The sequence below is a fragment of the Zeus faber genome (genome assembly GCF_960531495.2).
Source record: "Zeus faber genome assembly, chromosome: 1".
Taxonomy (NCBI): domain Eukaryota; kingdom Metazoa; phylum Chordata; class Actinopteri; order Zeiformes; family Zeidae; genus Zeus; species Zeus faber.
The window spans coordinates 43,146,906-43,167,173 of record NC_137193.1 but is presented as its reverse complement, the minus strand read 5'-3'; the positions used below and the strand labels follow the sequence as shown (position 1 = coordinate 43,167,173).

General features: G+C 40.7%; 1 protein-coding gene across 1 annotated transcript in view; it reads right to left on the bottom strand.

Moving 5' to 3' along the window:
- The window catches only part of sbno2b (strawberry notch homolog 2b), an 89,884-nt gene that overhangs the window by 52,392 nt on the left and 17,224 nt on the right, over positions 1-20,268 (bottom strand). The window contains exons 2-4 of the mRNA XM_079996550.1: positions 16,495-16,711; positions 13,740-13,828; positions 4,039-4,153 (exon numbers count right to left, since the gene is read on the bottom strand). Of these exons, the coding sequence (XP_079852676.1) occupies positions 4,039-4,153; positions 13,740-13,828; positions 16,495-16,602 (312 nt within the window). The 5' untranslated portion in view covers positions 16,603-16,711. The remainder of the gene's footprint in view (positions 1-4,038; positions 4,154-13,739; positions 13,829-16,494; positions 16,712-20,268) is intronic.

Here is a 20,268-nt window from a genome sequence, read left to right as displayed (position 1 = left end):
GATTCCAAATCCAAACAAATATTGAGCTCCTCCTTTTGTGATGCAAGAGGTCTGCAGCTGGGGGCGTACATTACTGAGCTTTAATGTGTTTCTCAACAATTTGATGATAACCCAACAGAGGTCCACTGCATTCATTAAACAAACTCACACCACTTGATGCCATGCCAATCCAAAGATATCTCACCAATTACACCAAAAGTCAAACATATTAAACAATTCCAGTCATACCAACAATCCAGAGAGGCTTCACACATGCCTCTATCACTTAAGGATTTTAATTATGGGAGAGGCGGACCGGGGGCACATGATATGGAATGAGGGCAGAGAGAAATAAAAGGGGGAGGAGGGAGGGAAGTGCACAGTGAAGGATTAGTCATGATGACCCCATGACTTACATTTTTCTCTGCATGCCTCACATAGAAGAGACAGCAGAAACAGCTGAGGCGGCACTGTCTCACACAATCCAGAAGAACACCCGTGTAAGGAATTCAAATAACTAGACAGAAAGATAAGAGGAAAAATGTACACACACCACACACACGGAGCAGGCACATGTACACACCCAGAAAAAAGGATCAAAATAAATGTGAGGATGCACAAGCACATTGCTTGATATTCCTATTGCTATAAACAGATACATTAAACTGCTTGTGCCAGCATCAGCCAAAGAAGGTGCAATTTTGTTGCAATAATAAATACTCTTGCAATTTTACAAAGTTGCTGTGACTTTTCAGCTAAAACTTGCGGCGCCTTCCTCAAGACAACATCATGTAGCCTACATCACTGCAACTGTCAGCACATCATCATAAAGTAGTGATTTAATTTGGTTCTTACTTATAGACTTGACACTCAATTGTCTGTTGATCAACTGAGCGATTGTATGTATGTTGTTTATTCCTTTAAGGTTGAAACAACTAATCAAATACACACTGCAGAGGGACAAGCAGACAAATTAATCATAAACGTCAACTCAGTTCTAATGGACATATGATAGAAATGACACACCATTATAATTGATTGCATGACAAATCCTATTGTAGTCTTTAGTTTTCGAATACTCTTACTTAAAATGTCATTCTGTAAATGCATCACAATTGCTTTAATAGCAGGGTTACAATCTATAAACACCAGTAACACATTTACTCTAGATTTTCTGTTTAAACTACAGCCAGAAATCAAGCTAACATATATAAATACTCCTAAGTTATATTCCTACAAAGGTTAACAGTTTACTTTTTCTGCCTGTGTTTATGCGAGTCACTACTGTAAATAAAAAGTATTTTGACATCAATCTCTATATATATATATATATTTTTTACTCAGACAAGGATGACTTGGAAGTTTTGAAAAATGAACCATTTCATTGTTATGCAGCTTTTCAGAGCAGGAAAAGGCAATAGGCTTGGGCAGATTTAAGATTAAATTGTCTATCGGTGATCAACTCCATTGATCCCGATTGACATTGATGACTGACGATTTTTTTTTAATCCGCCAGGATAAAATCAGAGCTTTGAAACAAGCTAAACTGCTAAGTGCAGTTTAGCTTGTTCTGAAACTGGAGCAGAGGGGAAAGGGGGGAAACAGAGGGCGGAGGCTCTCGCCCTCTTCCCCACTCTATAGTCCTGCACAAAGTCCTCCCAATCTTGCATGGGAGCCTGTATTTTAATTTTAGGTCTATTTATTTTGCTTGCTACATGTATAAAACTGTTAAATGTAACACACACACACACACACACACACACACACACAAACACACACACACACACACACACACACACACTTTTATTATTATTATTATATATTTTTTTAAACACAACTGAGTTAAGGGACTGTCCGGTTCCGTTCCATTCCCAAAAAACCTGGGAGAGTGGAGACGCATGCCCCCTGTTGCTTTCAGTTGCTAGGGGACCTCATTTAGTCAAATTAAAACTGGATTGTTTTTGTCTAAATACTTTACTTGTAAATAATAAATCCTGCACTTCTGGAATGGGGAGACCACATTAGCAACATGAAATTATGTTCTATGTGCATGCCAATCCTAGTATCAGTGCCCTTTGTGACAGGGGGCAACTTGAAGTTCACATCCTGATTAGACTATTGAAGTTAAAGGCAGAAACAGAGCACAAGTTTTTTTAAAACACATTTTTTGGTGGCTGAACAATTTGTGCTTGCCAATAATACACTAGCCCCCAGCAAATCACCTAGCACTGTCTGCCCTAGGCTGTTTGGTTACCCATGGCTGGTCTTCATTTACACTTCCTCTATCAGAATGGTTATGATTTTTAATATCAGCACTGAAATGGAAGGTAATGTACAGACACTCAATGACTCAGCCCAAATGATCTGCTGATGAAAGGTGCACTTGTGTGCGTCATTAGAATTATCTCGTTTTGAAATGATGCTCTCTTTCGTCGTTGGGCCAACACAAACATGGGCATGAAGGATAATTAGAAATTAAGTATGGTCTCTGGCCCCTGTTGCCATGGTAGCTTAACTCTTCAGAAGCAGGAACAGATCAGTGGGCACATACAGCGATCAGCCACAACATTAAAACCACCACTAATAACCACTAATATTGTGTAGCTCCCCCTCATGCCACCAAAACAGCTCTGACCTGTCGAGTCATGGATTCCAAATGACCTCTGAAGGTGTCCCTGTGGTATCTGGCACCAATATGTTGGCAGCAGATCCTTTAAGTCCAAAGTTGCGAGGTGGGGCCCACATGGATCAGACTTGTTGCTCCAGCACATCCCACATATCATGACCGGATTGGAACCTAACTCTGGTTATCCACAGGATGTAGAAGAAATCGTGATTCATCAGACCGGGCTAACTTCTTCTATTGCTCCATGGGTCCAGTTCTGACGCTCACATGCCCATTGTAGGCATGGACAGGGGTCAGTATGGGCATTCTGACCGGTCTACGGTTAGGCAGCCCCATGCGCAGCAAGCTTTCTATCATAGCCAGCATTAACTTTTTCAACAATTTGGGCTACAGTAGCTCTTCTGAGGGATCGGACCAGAAAGGACAGCTTTCGCTCCCTATGTGCATCAATGAGCCTTGGGCCCTGACCCTGACCCTGACCCTGTCGCGTTGAACCACTTTAGGTAGGTACTAACCACTGCATACGGGAAGCACCCCACAAGACCTGTTGCTTTGGAGATGCTCTGACCTAATCACTTAGCCATCACAATTTGGCTCAAAGTTGCTCAGATCCTTACGCTTGCCCATTCCACCTACTTCCAACACACCAACTTAAAGATCTTACTAGGCACTTTTGATACGAGATGAGCAATGTTATTCACTTCACCTGTCAATGGTTTTAATGTTGTGGATGAATGGTGTACACTATAATATTGAGTCCGATAATTTTAATATCCAGAATTTGATCTCAGTGATCTTCCTCGCTCTCAGTGCCGTGGCTCATGGTGAGTACTGGAACCATAAGCTGCTTATACTAAAGAAATAGCCCAAAGGTTAAACTGGAGAGACTCTGGCGATTATTAACACTTCAAACACTTCTTAAAAACTTTCTCACACCTCCAAAATCTGTCATGCAAGGAACGCATTTCATGGATCCCATAATAGGTCTGTGTGTAAGTGAGGATTACAAAGAAGTCCCTGTTTTATGTAACCCAATGATCTATAAAAAGGCAATTTGGACAACTAGAGGGCTGTCAAAATGACAGTGGCTTATTGATGACATGCTTTAGCAGGAACATGGCAGGTAATGTATCCTGTCTCCTGTCTAGACAAGACTGGGCTTTAATTATGGCTGCTCTATGGTGCAGTGGGCAAAGCTGGATGGAGGACAGGATGAAAGAAATGGCCCCTCCAAGGGATGAGAGAGTGAATGACAAAGAAACAGAGGTTATTTTCTTTAGCCTTTCCTCTGTGTGTGTGTGTGTGTGTGTGTGTGTGTGTGTGTGTGTGTGTGTGTGTGTGTGTGTGTGTGTGTGTGTGTGTGTGTGTGTGTGTGTGTTTTGCATTAGCAATTTAATCTAGTTTAGAATTTTTGGCAATCCTGCTGAACCAACCTGGGAAAAGTCTCCATTCCTGGGTAGGTTCAGGCCGGTGAAGTCAGGGAATCCGGAGTACATGTCCACTTGCACATCTGGAGTGGTGGTGGTACTGCTGCTGTTGTAGTATTGCCTAGCGAGAGGGCAGGGTAGCACAGTTAGGATAATGCAAAGCTGAGATGGCTGATCTACACTGAAAATTTATGCAAACTGAAACCTAGGAAAGATGAATTGGAGCTACAGCCTTGCAGCGGTGGTCAATATGTAGCTGTAAGTGACAGTGGTTGCTGGGGAAGAAGAAACTTTCAATAAAGAAACTGGCTGGACACAGTGTCTAGGCTAGTATTTCAGCCGTAGTCAATGGTTTGGGCTGAACTGTATATGATTTATGTTGACTAAATTCTGACCATACTGATTCATAGCACTTCGGGGTGTAATAGGAGAGCCGTTACCGCTAATATTCACAGTTTAGCGTAATGGGATGTAACCTAATTACAGGATTGATTTTGGAATGTGGCATGGTTTCTGAGATTAAAATATGGTGGATATTGGGTGAAGGGAGATTTTTGATCAAATTTGACTTGCCAAGCACTCGTTATTCCGGGCCTTTTATCTTTACAGCAAAAGTCAGGCTTATAAAAATAATTATTGCTTAAGAGTTCAATTATATTCTAAAATAGCCTGGACAGATTTGTTGGTGCTCCTTGGAAATTATTATAAATAATTGGATTAAAGTGATATTTCAAACTGTTTTCTTTAATTGGTATCACAAATTTCTCCAATATTATAATCAGTTATTGAGCATTTTAAAAGTAACATCACATGAATGCCAGGACTCAAGGTTTCCCAGCAGAACATTGCCCAGAGCATCACACTGCCAACGCCGGCTTGCCTTGTTCCCATAGTGCATCCTGGTGCCATCTCTTCCCCAGGTAAATAATGCATACGCACCCGGCCATCCACATGATGCCCGGCCATCAACATGATGCTTCATCAGACCAAGCCACCTTCTGCCATTGCTCCATGGTCCAGCTCTGACGCTCACAAGCCCATTGTAGGTGCTTTTGGTGGTGGACAGGGGTCAACATGGCCACTGTGACCAGTCTGTGGCTTTGCAGCCCCATGCTCAGCAAGCTGCGATGCACTGTGTTTTCTGACACTGTCATAGCCAGCATTAACTTTTGCAATTTGTGCTACAGTAGCCAGTTCACTGGTTGTCCTTCATTGGACCACTCTTGGTAGGTACTAACCACTGCAGACCAGGAACATCCCTGCCATTTTGGAGCTGCTCTGACCCAGTCGTCTAGCCATCACAATTTGGCCCTTGTTGCTCAGATCTTAACGTTTCCCCATTTTTCCTGCTTCCAACACATCAACTTCAAAAACGGACTGTTCACTTGCTGCCTGATATATCCCACCCCTTGAAAGGTGCCATTGTAATGATCAATGTTATTCACTTCACCTGACAGTGGTTGAAAAGTTAGGGATATTCGGCTTTCGGGTGAAATTTCCACATCCACATCCCACACTGATGAGCGCTTCATTGTGACAGTGCCCTGCGGAACAGGATGATGAATGCCACTCAACTCCAGGCACATTTAAGGGAGGTGAGAGGCACCCAAGTGTCACGTCAGACCATTCAAAACCGTTTACATCAGCGTGGTCTGCGTGCTAGACGACCTGCAAGGGTACCTGACCACACCACCAGGCACTGGCATCATCGTCTTGCATGGGCCAGGGAGCATTTATGCTGCACGAGGAACCAGTAACTGAGGCTCGTAACTCTGTACCCCAGAACCTCAATGACCTGAGGGCCGCCCTTCAAGAAGAGTGGGGGGCCATGCCTCAGCAGACAATAAGTCGACTTGTGAACAGCATGAGACATCGTTGTGAGACAAGCTGTAATTGATGCTCAAGGGCACATGACAAGTTATTGAGACATTGACATTTTTTGTTGTGGTAAACCCACCACTGTTGTTGCCTTTTGTTTCAACAAATTGTTTGAGATGAAGAAATCACCACTGCATGCTTCTACTTAAATGCCCTACTTTCATGATATACTTTTTACATTTTCCAAAAATTTCACCTGAAAGCCAAATATCCCTAACTTTTTGTGAGTAGTGTGTGTGTACACACACACACACACACACACACACACACACACACACACACACACACACACCCAGCTCATTAAAACGATACTTTATTACTCCTGAAAAGTGATGAAATTAATAGCAATTTTCTCATGTATACCTGCATGCCGTTGGTATATCATAGAGTAAAGCAAAGAAACTTCGAAAAAATATATATTATTGCTAAAGTGTTCAACTATAATCTAAAATGGCATGGACAACAATGATGGGACTCAACCTAATATTTTGTTGCACAACATTTGGAGACAATCACTGCAATCAAGCGATTTCTGTAGCTCTCAATGAAACTTCCCACTCTTCCTGAGCAAACTGCAAACTTTTAGCTGTGTTTTTGGGTCATTATCCTGTTGGAGGACCCATGACCTGCAACTGAGACATAGCAGTATGTCTCGCTCCAGAATGCCTTAATAGTTTTAGGATCTCATTGTGCCCTGCACAGATTCAAGGCACTTCGGGAGAGGGTCCAAGCAGGACCTGAGCTGCCCAGCAATACTGACTGTTTTCTTTTTTCTTTTTTTTTTTAGGTCTTCAGAATCAGAATCAGAAATACTTTAATAATCCCAGGAAGAAATAGTAGGAGGGACTCTTAAGGGAAAGAGTGAGAGACGGCAGCAGCCATATTCCTGGAGAACTGGAGGGAAGGTTCATTTCTGGATCTGGAGCCATAATGTTCTGTCTGATAGCAATAATTTGTTATTCAAAACATTTTTCAGTGGAAAACATCTCTGATGGGGTTGTAGATGGTGGATTAAAAAGTCGATCAACAGTGGAGATACTGTTGATGTTTTCATTAATAATTTTAGAAAAGGACTGTCTGGCCTGTTTAATTTCTTTGGTGTTGTGATTTGAGTCTATCCTTGTAGATTTCATGGTGAACCTAAAGCCTGCTTGGCAACACTGTGTCTCTCCCTGCCTAACAACTGCTCCATTTCATCAGGGGGCTTTTTGTTTTTCTATGTTTTCAGTTTTAACAGGTGGAAAATGGTATAAAATGGTAGAGAAAATGGTTTAGTATTTTTGAGTTGACGTTGTTCCCAGGATCCGCAGTTAATGATGCCATGAACGATAACACATTTACAGTTTTCTTAAAGAGGACCTATTACGCTCCTTTTTACACAAGTTTATATAGGTCTCTGAGGTCCCCAAAACATGTTTTGCTGAAAATACCACTCAGATAATGCATTCGAGCCATTCTAAACATGCCTCTAAATCCATGTGTTCCTGACGCTCTGTTTAAGTGGGAGGAGCCAGCCTCCGGAGGGCCCTAGTTCTGTGAGCCAATGGGGGTTGAGCACAAGTTCTGGGTTCAGTGAGTCAAAGAGGTTTGAGCTTTACTCCGGATTCTGTGAATTTAGTCTAAACTTTCACTGATTTCTCCTTACCAGTACACTAAAATTTGTTTCTCAACAAATTTAAGGCGAGAAAGAAATCCAGTTGCCGAATCTTCACTCATATTCCATCTACAAGGCCTAATTTTAAGGGTTCGTCCGACTTTCACCGTGGTGTCCGGAGTAGCGCAGAGCTTGGAGCACCGCTGGTTACAGCAAGGCTAGGGGCTTTTTTGTGTCATTCAATTATGAAAATGGCAGAAAATAAAATAAATACATTTACAGAGAACTTTAAACACGCTCATTTATTCATTTGCAGTGTGTCACACATCACATTCCCAAAAGATTTCAGATTTGAAATCTACGGAACGACTTCAACAAAACATCGCCACTGGCTCCCATTTCTACATGACGCCAATACGGACATTGCCAGTAGATTGGGGGGTTTCAGTGCAAGTGGGAAAGGGGCTTTTGATGCACCTTTCGCACTGCACCAAAAACCTTGTAAAAACTGGTAACATTTGGCATTTGCAATTAGTGGAAAAGGGAGTACCTAGGTTTCAGCCGCAGGTCCAATGACCCTGCAATAGAAACTGTTTTGTATCAGCTCCAGCTCAGATTGCCTCTCCCGGGTCGACACGATGATTTTGGCCCCTTTACCAGTGCGATGCTACGTGCGTTAACAGGAATTTCCAGGCTTCCGTGTTCTCTGGGGGCTCTTCTGTGGCTGCAGGGCAGTGTGCTCCGGGCTTTCTTGTGGGCGTGGGGTGTCAGTATGGCTGCCGGCCTTAGGGGTGGCTTCGGGTCCATTTCCACTGCTTGGAGGCGCTACGACATAAAACCAACCTTATACACCCGAACCAATTGGGACAAGTCCCGTACACTCACCGGTGGACAGGCCCGTGTGTGTGACACCCCCCCACCCACACACCCAACACCCTCCTGGTTACATCCCTCTTCTTTCCTCCCTCATTTACTGCCATAACTATAAAAGGAAGAGGCCCGACCCGAATTGCTGTTCAAGTTTTCCTGGATTAACTCTGTTCCGTTGATACATGTTGTCGTCCGATGTTTCTATGTCTATGTTTTTCTATGTCTATGTTTTTCCATGTACATATTTTGTATTGTTTTTTTGTCCCACCCATGGTGATACTCTCCCGAGCATCCTCCTGATTAAAGAATGAGTAAAGAGTGGCATGTAGGTTGAGAAGTTGAACTCCATTTGCAGACTAACTCTGTCCTAGATGCGATGGCATGCAAATACTCCGTTGTATTCCCAGCATGCAGAAAGCACAATTAAAAAAAGGTAATAAAAAAAATGATTAAAAATAATTAAATCAAAATAAATAGACAGGAATATCAGTGTATCATTCCATCATTTCATATCCGATTAAGAATCCAAAATCAAAATCAGAAGTTAGTGACTTCATCGGCCAGTGAACCAAGTCTCACTGGCCGATGAGCAGTTACTTTTTGGCAAGTATTAAAGTTTTTATGTCATTTGTTTAAGTTAAGTCTACTGTACACCCTGCATCACACTGAAACCACAACACACACCTTTTCCGACATGTTTGTGACATTGAACGTGATACATCAAAAAAATAATAAAAACGGCATTTCTCCTGGCAATGGGAAAGGCATCAATCGCCTATCTTGTGAGTTAACCCACGTTTAAAAGACCCGGGTATACCTCTTTTTTTGGTTTAAAAATGGTATAAGTTTCTCCAATTGTTTGTTCCTGAGATTGTTAGTTCACCTACGGATGACAAACGTTGAGGCAGATAGGTTTTGATCCAGCAGCTGTGGGCCTTCAGAGTCTATATCCTGTACACGGGCACCCGGGTAGCAGAGGGTTTTAGTCGCGGGTAGGGTGATGTGTCGAACAATAGATGAGCCGACAATGAGCAGAGATCTGGGTGAAGTAGCCAGTGGTTGATGGTGAGCCACCCGGGAGCGAAGGTGCTATTTGGGCCTCTTCTGTAGAGCACGGTTCTCGGGTTTCTGCCTCCCGTTTGAGACGGAGGACCACTGCTGGGTGGCGATAGGTATGGAGCAGGCCAGGGACTTGGGTTTATTACCTAACTTTGCCCAGGGTCATCTGCCATGGGTGGAGCTGCAATACAGATGATCACATTTTCTGCGATGAAGGAGTCCAAGAGTTGCTCGTCCTCCTGTATCTGTTTTTTGCTCAGGGCAGAGCAGCAGGTTGAAAGAGAGAGGAGTGGTGGTATCGCAACCTACACAGCCAAAAGCTGGATCTGATTGTGGACCAGAAAAAGTTGTTTATAAGGTTACAAAACCTTAACGATTAGATAGTTATAGAATAGATAGTTTTGTTGCACAACAAACAACACCGGACCTCCTCTGCAGTTTTCAATTTCTTTATAAGCCACAGCCAGAGTGACTTAACAGAGCCTATGTGAAAATGCAGTGCAGGCATAGTGATAATGAAAGCAAAACGAAATGGTCCTACACTTTGCTCTCCAAATCCCATCTGATCCAGGCTGAGAGGGATTGGGTTTTGGCTGAAGCTGTTCATAGGATTTGGCCCATGTTCAAGGAAAGGATGATTGACTGACTTGGTGGATATCATTTACATTCAATATACACCAATTGGATAAAAGTTCTAAAAATACCGGGAAAAAAAGGCTCCACTCTGAAACAATTTCCCTTCCTAGGGGAGAATAACAAAGCAGGCATTTTCAGTACATTTTATAATAATTCCAAATGTGTCCAATGTATGTGTTCTGTTTAATTACAGCTGGATATAACTGTCGACATAACTCTTTTGATTAATTGAATCCAAAGCTACCAAGAGTGTGGCAGATAAAAAAAAAACCTTGATTGAATCAAGAATGCACAAAATATATCATTTTATATATACACATTACATTTTTATATTGCATGACTTTCTCTGAGCTGTTTAGCGGAGTTGTCAGAGCAGAAAGAGCGAAGGTTTTGTCTGTTTGCTCTCAGTTACAAAAAAAAATAAAAATCAGTGTGAAATGTGAAAGCCTTTCACAAATTTCATTCAGCAGACCACACAGTAAAATACTATATTGATAATAATAAATAGGAAAAAGCTCTTATGTTTGTATCATATGTATGTTTCAGCAGCCATTCCACCACAGAAGATCACAGATTTCAAGACTGGGAAGACTATGCTGGAAATCCCCTTCCTACCACTTTAGGGATAACAGCGATACACAAAGCTGGTTAGGGGCTCCAGGCCAGTACGGCTGACTGTTTGTTGAGACTTTCCAGACTCTTCAACACCGTGACTGTACACAGATTAGCACATGGTTTTGATTCTTTAATATTATATTGCAATATTATGTTTAGGATTTAGAGAGCCAGCTTGTTATTTTGGCTATTCTTACCAAGTTTCTGACTGTGCTCCCAAACTTGACAATGCAATTGAAGTAAGCTTTTTCCGGAGTCAGCCATTTGACTAAATGGTAAATGGACTGCATTTTATATAGCACTTTTCCAGTCTTGCGACCACTCAAAGCAAGTGTCTCTCCTGGCAGATGAAACAGTATGTTCCAGAATTTGTTAACAGACAAAATATGCATCACATTTTGTTATAGATCCTCATTAGGATACTAGTTTGGCTCTCCTTTGGTCTTATTTTAATTGATTGAGCCCGAGGGCCCATTAACTGTGTTCAGTGTGTTAAATATACTTTATTGATCATGACACTCCGACTAAGCTTCTCAATTAGGAGTGGTCCTGCATTGGATTGTAAATACTTTTGTGGTTGTACAATGCAGAGGACCCGCGAATTGCCCAAAAGGTTAGGGCTAAATTTGTTTGACTGAAGGATTTCTTGACAAATGGTCTCCTGGGTTCACTATTCCTAATCAGGATTTGGCTCAAGTCAGATCGAAAGTACAAATTGTAACATTTTCAGAAATAAGATGATTGCTAAATTGATTTAAATGTCAACAGAAATGTTCAACAAAAAATGGATTTCCAATTACAATAATTTTTCATGTCCCTGTTATCCCTGACTATTTCAGAAGAACAAAAGAAAAAACAAAAACAAAAAAAAAAAAAAAAAAAAAACATCCGGGGAGACAATGAAGGGCTCCATAATTTTATCAACTACTTCTGAGCTTAATGCATAACTCAATCAGAGTGACTGGTGGTTGGTTAAGTTGGAAGCAAGAACTAATACATTGAGTCACATGAAAACACGTTAAAAGAAAAAAGTGTTAGAGAATGGAAAGAGTAATGCGGTTAAACCATGTCTAGTCACACTATGAGATAATGTTCGCAACACTCAACACATTTTAATAAAATAAAAAAGGTAATCTCAATATACAAACAAGTTTGAGAATACAATCTCTATTTAGAAGGCAGGCAGGCTGAGGGGGGTTTAACAAAAAACGATTTACGCCATCAAATTCCACGGACTGAACATGAAAACCACAGACTCTGCACACGTCATCTGTTGCTTTCAAAGAAAATACGACACAGAGAACAGCTCAGCCAGAAGCACAAACTCTACCTAGGTGGTGCTAAATATCAAGCATTGTTCTGTGATGAGTGAATTCAAAGTCCCTTTTGCAATTTGGTTTTCCTCAGAGTGCATGGGCCGGTAATTGTTTTTCTAAGTTTAATATAATGAAACTTGTGAGAAAACAAAACCTATTGAGAAGATCCATAAACACATTTAAATCTCTTATCTCATACACACAGATACTGTATACAGTGTGAGACAAGAGGGATGTAAAAGTACAGAGTGAACTTCTCATTTGACAGCCAAGCTGCAGAATGAGGCATGGTTGCCAGATGCTGAGATTAACCACCCCTCCCCTTTAGGAAATGAGATCCCCTGGTTTGAAATGCAGGAGGCCAGCAACAGTACGCTAACATAAACAGAACAATCAGAACTAGTAGTACAAGACAGCTTGGTTACTGTTACATCATCTGTGGTGTTTGTCAGTGTGGTTCATTGTCAGGGTAAAAGGCATCCGATAGGTGTAGCTCTTAAGACAAGCTATCTAATAAACGTACATTTAACAACTTCAATATGGGAACTTAAACAAACAAAATGCTCAAGTAACCACAGCCCAAAAGCAGGGCCACTGGAAGCTTGCTTGCTCGGCATACTTTCTCTCATACAGTCATATTGAGGCTGGGTTGGTTATCGTTATGATATCAACATTGTGATGTGATTGGGATTTTAGTTATTGTGAACTGTTGTCTTTAAGGCTTGGATTGGCACGGAGCTTAACACGGAAGAGGAAAAAAAACGCTGTCCCTTGTTAACAACTTTCTAAACACCAACTTGTGTGTAATAAGGAAATGTCAAATTGCACAATGTTACTACATACAATCAATGCCCCTACCTGCTTATCCATAATATGCACATTATTGTTTATTTCTAAGTGTGTCATGATTGCGATTCGAACTCTAAAATTGATCAAAATCAGCATTTGATTTCAAACTTTGAAACCCCAAGCAGGTTCGCCCTGTATTTTGGGGGTAATATTGTCCCACATGGTTGCCATATTGGAGCAGTCAAGATCTTTGGTTCGGAGTTGGGAGAGCTGCGGTCAGCTGCGCTGCATCCCTCAATGCACACTGCAACAACCCACCCGGCGCTTGGGCTGCAGGAACAAAATTTGAATATTCAAGTCAAAAACTTGCCCAGTAATTCCACAGATGTGGCCATGAAAGTGGGAAGGAAACCTGGCCATCACCGACGGACTGTCCTCTAGTGGGGAGGTTCTCAAACACCACCTTGAGGACCGTGCCGGCCAGTGGGGGTATTTGCCATGTGAATGTGGCAGAATTTTTTCAGGGGCTATCTGCTCCACAGCAGTGCAGCAGCAGGAAGCAGAGTAAATCAAATACATAGAGTTTTTATTGGATTTTTTGGAGAAAAAAAATCGCTCTGATCAGAGCTGCAGGTAGTAATTTGCCTTTTACTACCAGCGTTCCCCTCTGGCAAGAATAGCATCAGTTTTTCTGCGTTTATTTTGGTGAGTAACTTATAAGTAGTGTAATAAGTAACTTATTGTTTATTATTCTAAAGTCTAGGAGTCTAAGCTCTGAACTGTTTAGGTGTGTGTTTATTTATTTTTTTATTATTAATATTTTTTTATAATCAATTAAAAGCTACTTATTGAGAAACAGGTGTTTCTTTAGAAAATCAAGACTTAATAATCTGACAATGGCCTAGCCCTCAGTGCTGAAAAATGTTACATGTTATATAATATAAACTTACTGGTTTCCAGATTGCATAGGGCAGTGAACGCTGTATTCAGCCTGCTGAGATAAGGAACACCAGGAACCAGAAGAGCCATATCGAGAACTCTGGAAAAGAGGAAAAAACAAAACATATCATACAAGAAGGACATGAAGCAGCATATCATGATTCTGAACATCTAAGATAACACATCCTAGTACATAATTATGTGATAAATAACATAAATTAAACACAATGTTGATTTTACCAAAGTCTAATGTGAAACCTACATTCCATGTAACCAAAGTGCAAAGTGATCACCTTCACCAGATCAGTGCATTCTAAGACTTGCACCAGTGAAAATAACACACAACGCCCCTACTTTTGGGGTAAATTCAAACCGCATCTTGGCTCCAAGAGGTCTCGGGCTCTACAATGCACCTACAATCAATGACAGAAAGAGGTAGATCCCTTGTAATTATTGAAGCTCAACCAAATAGTACATTTCTGTAAATAAGCACCTGAATGATAAAGCAGCTGTCCCTTATTGTCTATCACCATTGGTCTGAGAAATTCCCCGTTATTGCTGTACTGACTTGAATTTAAGACAGATTTTCTTTCCTGGAAAAACGTCTGAAAAAGTGGTGCTGTCCTATATTCAGTTATAGACTTTTAAATGTCAATATACAGTAGAATATAAAAAATTAAACGTGTGCATTAGGAGGAGTGCTTCAATTTGTTTCGCACCGAAACACCGTCCTCATCCGATCCACCACTCGCCACTGGGAACCCAAAGTGTTCCCACACGGCTGATTTAAAAAGAAGCAGAACGATCTTCTAGCTCCTGTGTGTTGGACTCACTTGCACTCACCATAGTCTGTCTCAGTCAGAGGCTAATCAGCTTGATCTAAGCTTAGCATGTTGCTAATGGCTTCCAAGTGGAACTCGCTCTTGTTAAAATTTGGTTCCGTGTTGCATTCATCATCGCACACGCCATACAACCACATGCTGTGTTTTCATTTTTTTTTTTAATAAAAATATTTTCCTTATAAAAACAAGATTTGGTCTTCAAAAAGTATTTTTCCAAAAATGAGTCTTATAATCAGGGCCGTCTTATATTTGGGTCAATACAGTATTGGTAAATCACTGGTGTGATGCAGAGATCCGTACCACATAGACTCATAGTTGTGGAATGATTAGAGGGAGGGAGGGAAGGGAAGGGAAAATGGGAAAATGCCATAAACATTCAGACCAGAATTTCCTATAGAAAAACCTTGCAAACAGTTGATAAGCAGTTCATATAGAGAATGACATCATCAAGACATGTAGATGTAATATTTTTTATTGAATATTCAAAATAAAATAAGTCCTGTCAGTAAACGCCATAAAAAACACACACACACACACACACACACACACACACACACACACACACACACACACACACACACACACACACACACACACACACACACACACACACACACACACACACACACACACACACACACACACAAAATCAAATAATGTCCGTTCGTGTGAATACTAAGTAACACGTGTAGTCGCTTTATTTAATATTTCGCTAAAATACAATTTTGATCAAATAGAAAACAAAGTAAATATGGCGAGTGTCCAAATAAATAATAAAATTTGTGGTGTTTTCAGGACCTCCCATCAACATATTTTACACAATGGATATTTACCATCTGCTTTGGGCCCTTAAAAAAAAAACAAAAAAAAAAAAAAAAAACTATGGACGTCTGTGTCCCTGTCGGATATATCATCTTTCTGCTTCTCAGAGCTCTGGACGTTGCACTCTGTCTCTGCTCCGTGTGTGCTTTGTTTACAAGTGCAACCTGTCCATGAGCGAGGGGGCGGGGCATATTTCTATGTCAACAAACGTGATTGGTCAGAGGTGGAAGGTCAGCTTTAGATCATCCAAACTGATTGGCTTTGTGTTGCAAAGCCAATCAGTTACCGAGCGCGGAAATGAACAGACGTGCGGAATATTTAATCAAAATGATCGGGTTCGATTTTATTTCGACATCGAGTAAAAATATATGGTGATAATTATTGTTATCGTTTTATCACTAAACACTAATTACAATTGTGCTCAGAGGGAATTATTTTCACCGGACATTGTGACGGGAGAGATTTAAATATGTCGGACTTCAACAGATTTTCCCAGTCAAAAACCGGCAAATACCGGATAATGGAAACGCTAATTCTGACAGGGATGAGATCAACACACTTGAGTTAGGATGCAGCACTTCACAATCCAATTGAGTTTAAACAGAGTATAAACTGTTTTTCTCAAGTGTAAATCCAGTCAAGAACTGACCCGTTAATGTCCTGTAGTCCCGTGCACTGCTAAAAGACAAGATGGTCTTCTCCCCGACAACTTATAGAAACTTTAATTAAATAAATATTAAAAGTTATACTTGTCATGTGGATAAAGACAGATGAACAATGCAACTTTAGTTGCTAGTTATAGCTAGTATAGTTCTAAAAAGTTATAGAATAGTTATAGAAAGCACTAAAAACATTCAAAAACAAACCAAAATTCTGACGTAAAGAACAATACACAATCCTTGACCTAGCCTACTGAAGGCAATTACAGTAATGATTTTTTTGGTTGAGATAAACCAGAAATCACAACAATGGATAATTTGGGCATGCAATTAGGAACAGACAAGATGGTATTTGACTGTTGTTTGTCAATTTGAAACAATGCCGTTAAAAAAACATTCTAAGAAAATTTAAAACACACAATTTTTAATTAAGTCCCACATACCTCCAAATTAGAGGAGGCCACAGGGTACATGTTGACGTCCACCTGAGGGCCTTCTGGATGCAGGTAGTTCTCCCCGTCCATGGCCAGAGCTGAGGGGAGGGTGGGCATTAGACCACAGTTTCACACATGACCACCAGCTGACTCAGGATATGCACCTCCAACCACCACACGCACGCTCTGTCTGTACGTCCTAACAGCAGCAAATGCTCTCCATGACCTGAAGTAAAAAGGCAGAAAAATAAACATTGGAAAGGTTTTGGATTAACTAAGATGCATATCAGTACAGCAAAACATTATAACGGGCATTACGAAATCATGTGGGAGATGAAGTACAGAAAAAAAGGAAACTTCTGTACTTTATCCGTGTCGAAAAATCAGGGGAGACCAGGGGGGTAATAGCACTGCTAAACAAAACACATACATGGATACTGGGCGAAGAAAATCTTCTCATTCGAATTATGGTTATAGGAAGGCACCGAAATAAAACTGCATCCAACTAACGGTTTAAGAGAGAACTAATTTAAATATTTGGCTCTTCTATGATCTAAACTAGAGCTATCATAATTACTAGATAATTGCCTGATCACAATTTTTTGAAATGACTGCAATTATTTTGTGGAATCATTAGATTACATAATCATGTTTCCATCCAAAATTAAAGGGGAATTTTAAGACAATGCCAGTTAGGTGTATTTTCATAAGTTGGGATGAGGCAAATTAACTTTGCACCCTTCATTTTATGTTCCAATGTTCACTCTCTCTTCTCCATAGGGCATTTATTATTTATTAATGTTCATTATGAAGACCTACACTACGGCTTTACCCACATAAAGAGAATTAACTAATTGTTAATGGCAATTATTTGCATGACAGTTAACCGTCAACTAAAATTGAATGATGGTGATTGCGACAGTCCCTCATCTCCAATGTAGTTGAATGGTGAGCTAATCTGTGATGCAGAATGGAAGCCTCCCTTTCTTGACTGACAGGACTCATTAGTCGCATGTCACATTACATTACATAGAGCTGTGCATTCATCAGAGAACTCATTACGCTCACGGTGGGAGACTGACAATCAGGTCTATGCTGAAGACGAACAAGGCATTTCCCTGGGAGGTAAGATAGATAGATATGTTGGCCATATTTTCTCTAAAATTATTATCGACCATAAAGCACAGTATATATGGTGTATCCTGGTGCTTGCTGTTGTCAACACATTTACATTAAAGGGGAAAAAAAGTGGTTTATGATACTCCAGATGTTGTGCACTAAATATGTGTTTGTATTTTTTAATACAAACATCTGCATTTTTAATATGTATATTTGTCCCTAAACTCATGACTGGGCTTGATTCTATAAGCAATTTCACAGGATAAAATTACGATACAATTATTCAGCTTTAAAACTATCCTGAAACATCCCAATCAACTGTCTCTAGTGCTGCAGAAAAAAATCTTCTTGGCTCAGCCAGATAAGCCGAAATTCAGGAAACACTAATACACCAAATAATACATTTTGAATAGAAAGTGTTTGTTACCATTCCAAATGTTTTAATCAATTTAACTTTTCGATATGTTCTGTAAATATCAGCCTTGCTCTACGCATTCTGCAGCATTAGTCAGCATGACAAAGGTAGTAGCAGCCAGTGCTCTGTAGACCTAAAATAAATGCTTAAATCCTGCAGCCTTGATGTTGGTTGTTTTTTCCACGGAAGACAGAATGTGAAAGTCTAATGGGTGGTTCCAATCAATATTGATTATCAGCAACAGTGACAAATGGACCAATAGATGGCAGTTGAGGTTTTGGTGTCTTGATCAAGCACACTTTGACATTCTACAAGGAAGAGTCAGGGATCAAACCAGCAATCATCCACTTTCCAGAAGACCCACGCTACTTCCTGATCCACCGCTAGCCAAAGGGCAATATTTTATATGTAACTAACTCGACACAACTTTAAGCCTCCTCAGCACACAATACTCAGTTTTAAAAAGAGAAAAGAGAAAATCGAACTCTGTAATAACCACGCTGGGCATTGCATAAGTTCTCCCTTTCAGGGCAGTTAAGATCTGAGAGAAAATCTAAATTAAATAAAGAGCTAAAATGTAGTTAGAAATCATGGATGTAATCAAATATTTCATATAATAATTTATTGTTATCATTACAATAGATTACCACCTGTACTTTGTGTAACTACCGGTTACAATGACCTTCTCATTAACATAGTGCAAGCCACAAAGATTCTCCTGACAATTATTACTTTTTTTTGGCCATTTTCCTATATATACAAAATAAATAATAAGCAACATTAGTTATTCATAGACTACCATTTTTGGGCTGAATCTTTATTTTGTAAAAAATACAAAATATAAGAAAAAAAGAACCATAAAATATAATGCATAGACAACGTACAGTCATTATGTGCTTGCGAGTGTGTAACAACAGGGACTCAAGAAAATGTTTTGCCTCGGTTTCCCCCTGATTAGTACTGTCTTAAGATAAATCTTCAAACAAAAAATGCTGGAAAAATAAACAATGCTACATGTCTCAGGTCAACTCAAACGTTAAATACCTAGCTCTGGAAAAGTAACCAGCTTTAGTTCTTCTAGTAGTCTGTATAAGGAGAGTTATTGTGCAGCAGACCTTAGTTACGGCTAGCTGCTTTAGGCATTGAATCAGTGTGACCGCTTGGTACCCCCTGTCTTAAGTCTACACCCCTTTCATAGACTAATCAAATCCTTGCCTCCCTTCACTTTTTGTCTACCTCTGGCCCAACAAGGCCTATAAGTAACATGGGCTAGACATATTCACTGGGGACAAAGCCACAGTAATAAATCCTAATAGAGTTCATGAGGGGATAATTCAGAAGGCCCTGTGTGTGTGTGTGTGTGTGTGTGTGTGTGTGTGTGTGTGTGTGTGTGTGTGTGTGTGTGTGTGTGTGTGTGTGTGTGTGTGTGTGTGTGTGTGTGTGTGTGTGTGTAACAAAAATCCTATCCAATCAAGCAACGCACACGTGCTATTTTACCCCACCCCCATTGTCCCAGAAGCTGCCAGCGTGGCATTATCAGTTTGGGGTGTTACAAATCTCATTATGGAGGGGCCTGCTCCAAGGAACGAGCCAGTCATCAAGTCTGACAGCCCCACAAGGCAGTATATATCCACTCGTTCAACCAGCCTATACCGGGAGTGGGTAATCCACTGGGATATTGTCCAGTAATAGTCAGCTTCAATGTCTCCAATCTGGGCAAGGCAAGCAACACAAGTAACACAGGAAGGGGCAGTTAGGGGAGTGTAAATACAAGGGTTATGCAGAAACACATTGAGGACGGTGCAGGGCAAGCTTTGTACAAAAATATGCTTACATATCTAATAGTGGAGAGCTCATCAAGATGACCCTATTGGTGCCAGGTATATCCCTAAATGTATTATTTAGTCGCCATTGGATTCCTCAAATGAGGAATGTCAGACGGATTATAAATTCCTCCGCCACACAGAATTGATTTCATCGATGACTGTGACAAACACCGCACCATTGATCCTTATTGGCTCCAGTGGAGGCCTTTCTTCTCTTAATCTGTAATCGCAGCTACCTTCTGCAGAATCCCTCTTCCATTCCCTTCCCTTCAGAGACCTGAGATTTATTCCCAGCATCCTGCTTTTCCCTCCTTTGTCCCACAGCGACTCCTCCAATCCTGCCTTGCTGTGACAACCTCCGGCAGGGTGGCAAGTTAAGTGTCTCCTAGCAACAGATAGGTATTCATCTTACCACCCCCTCCT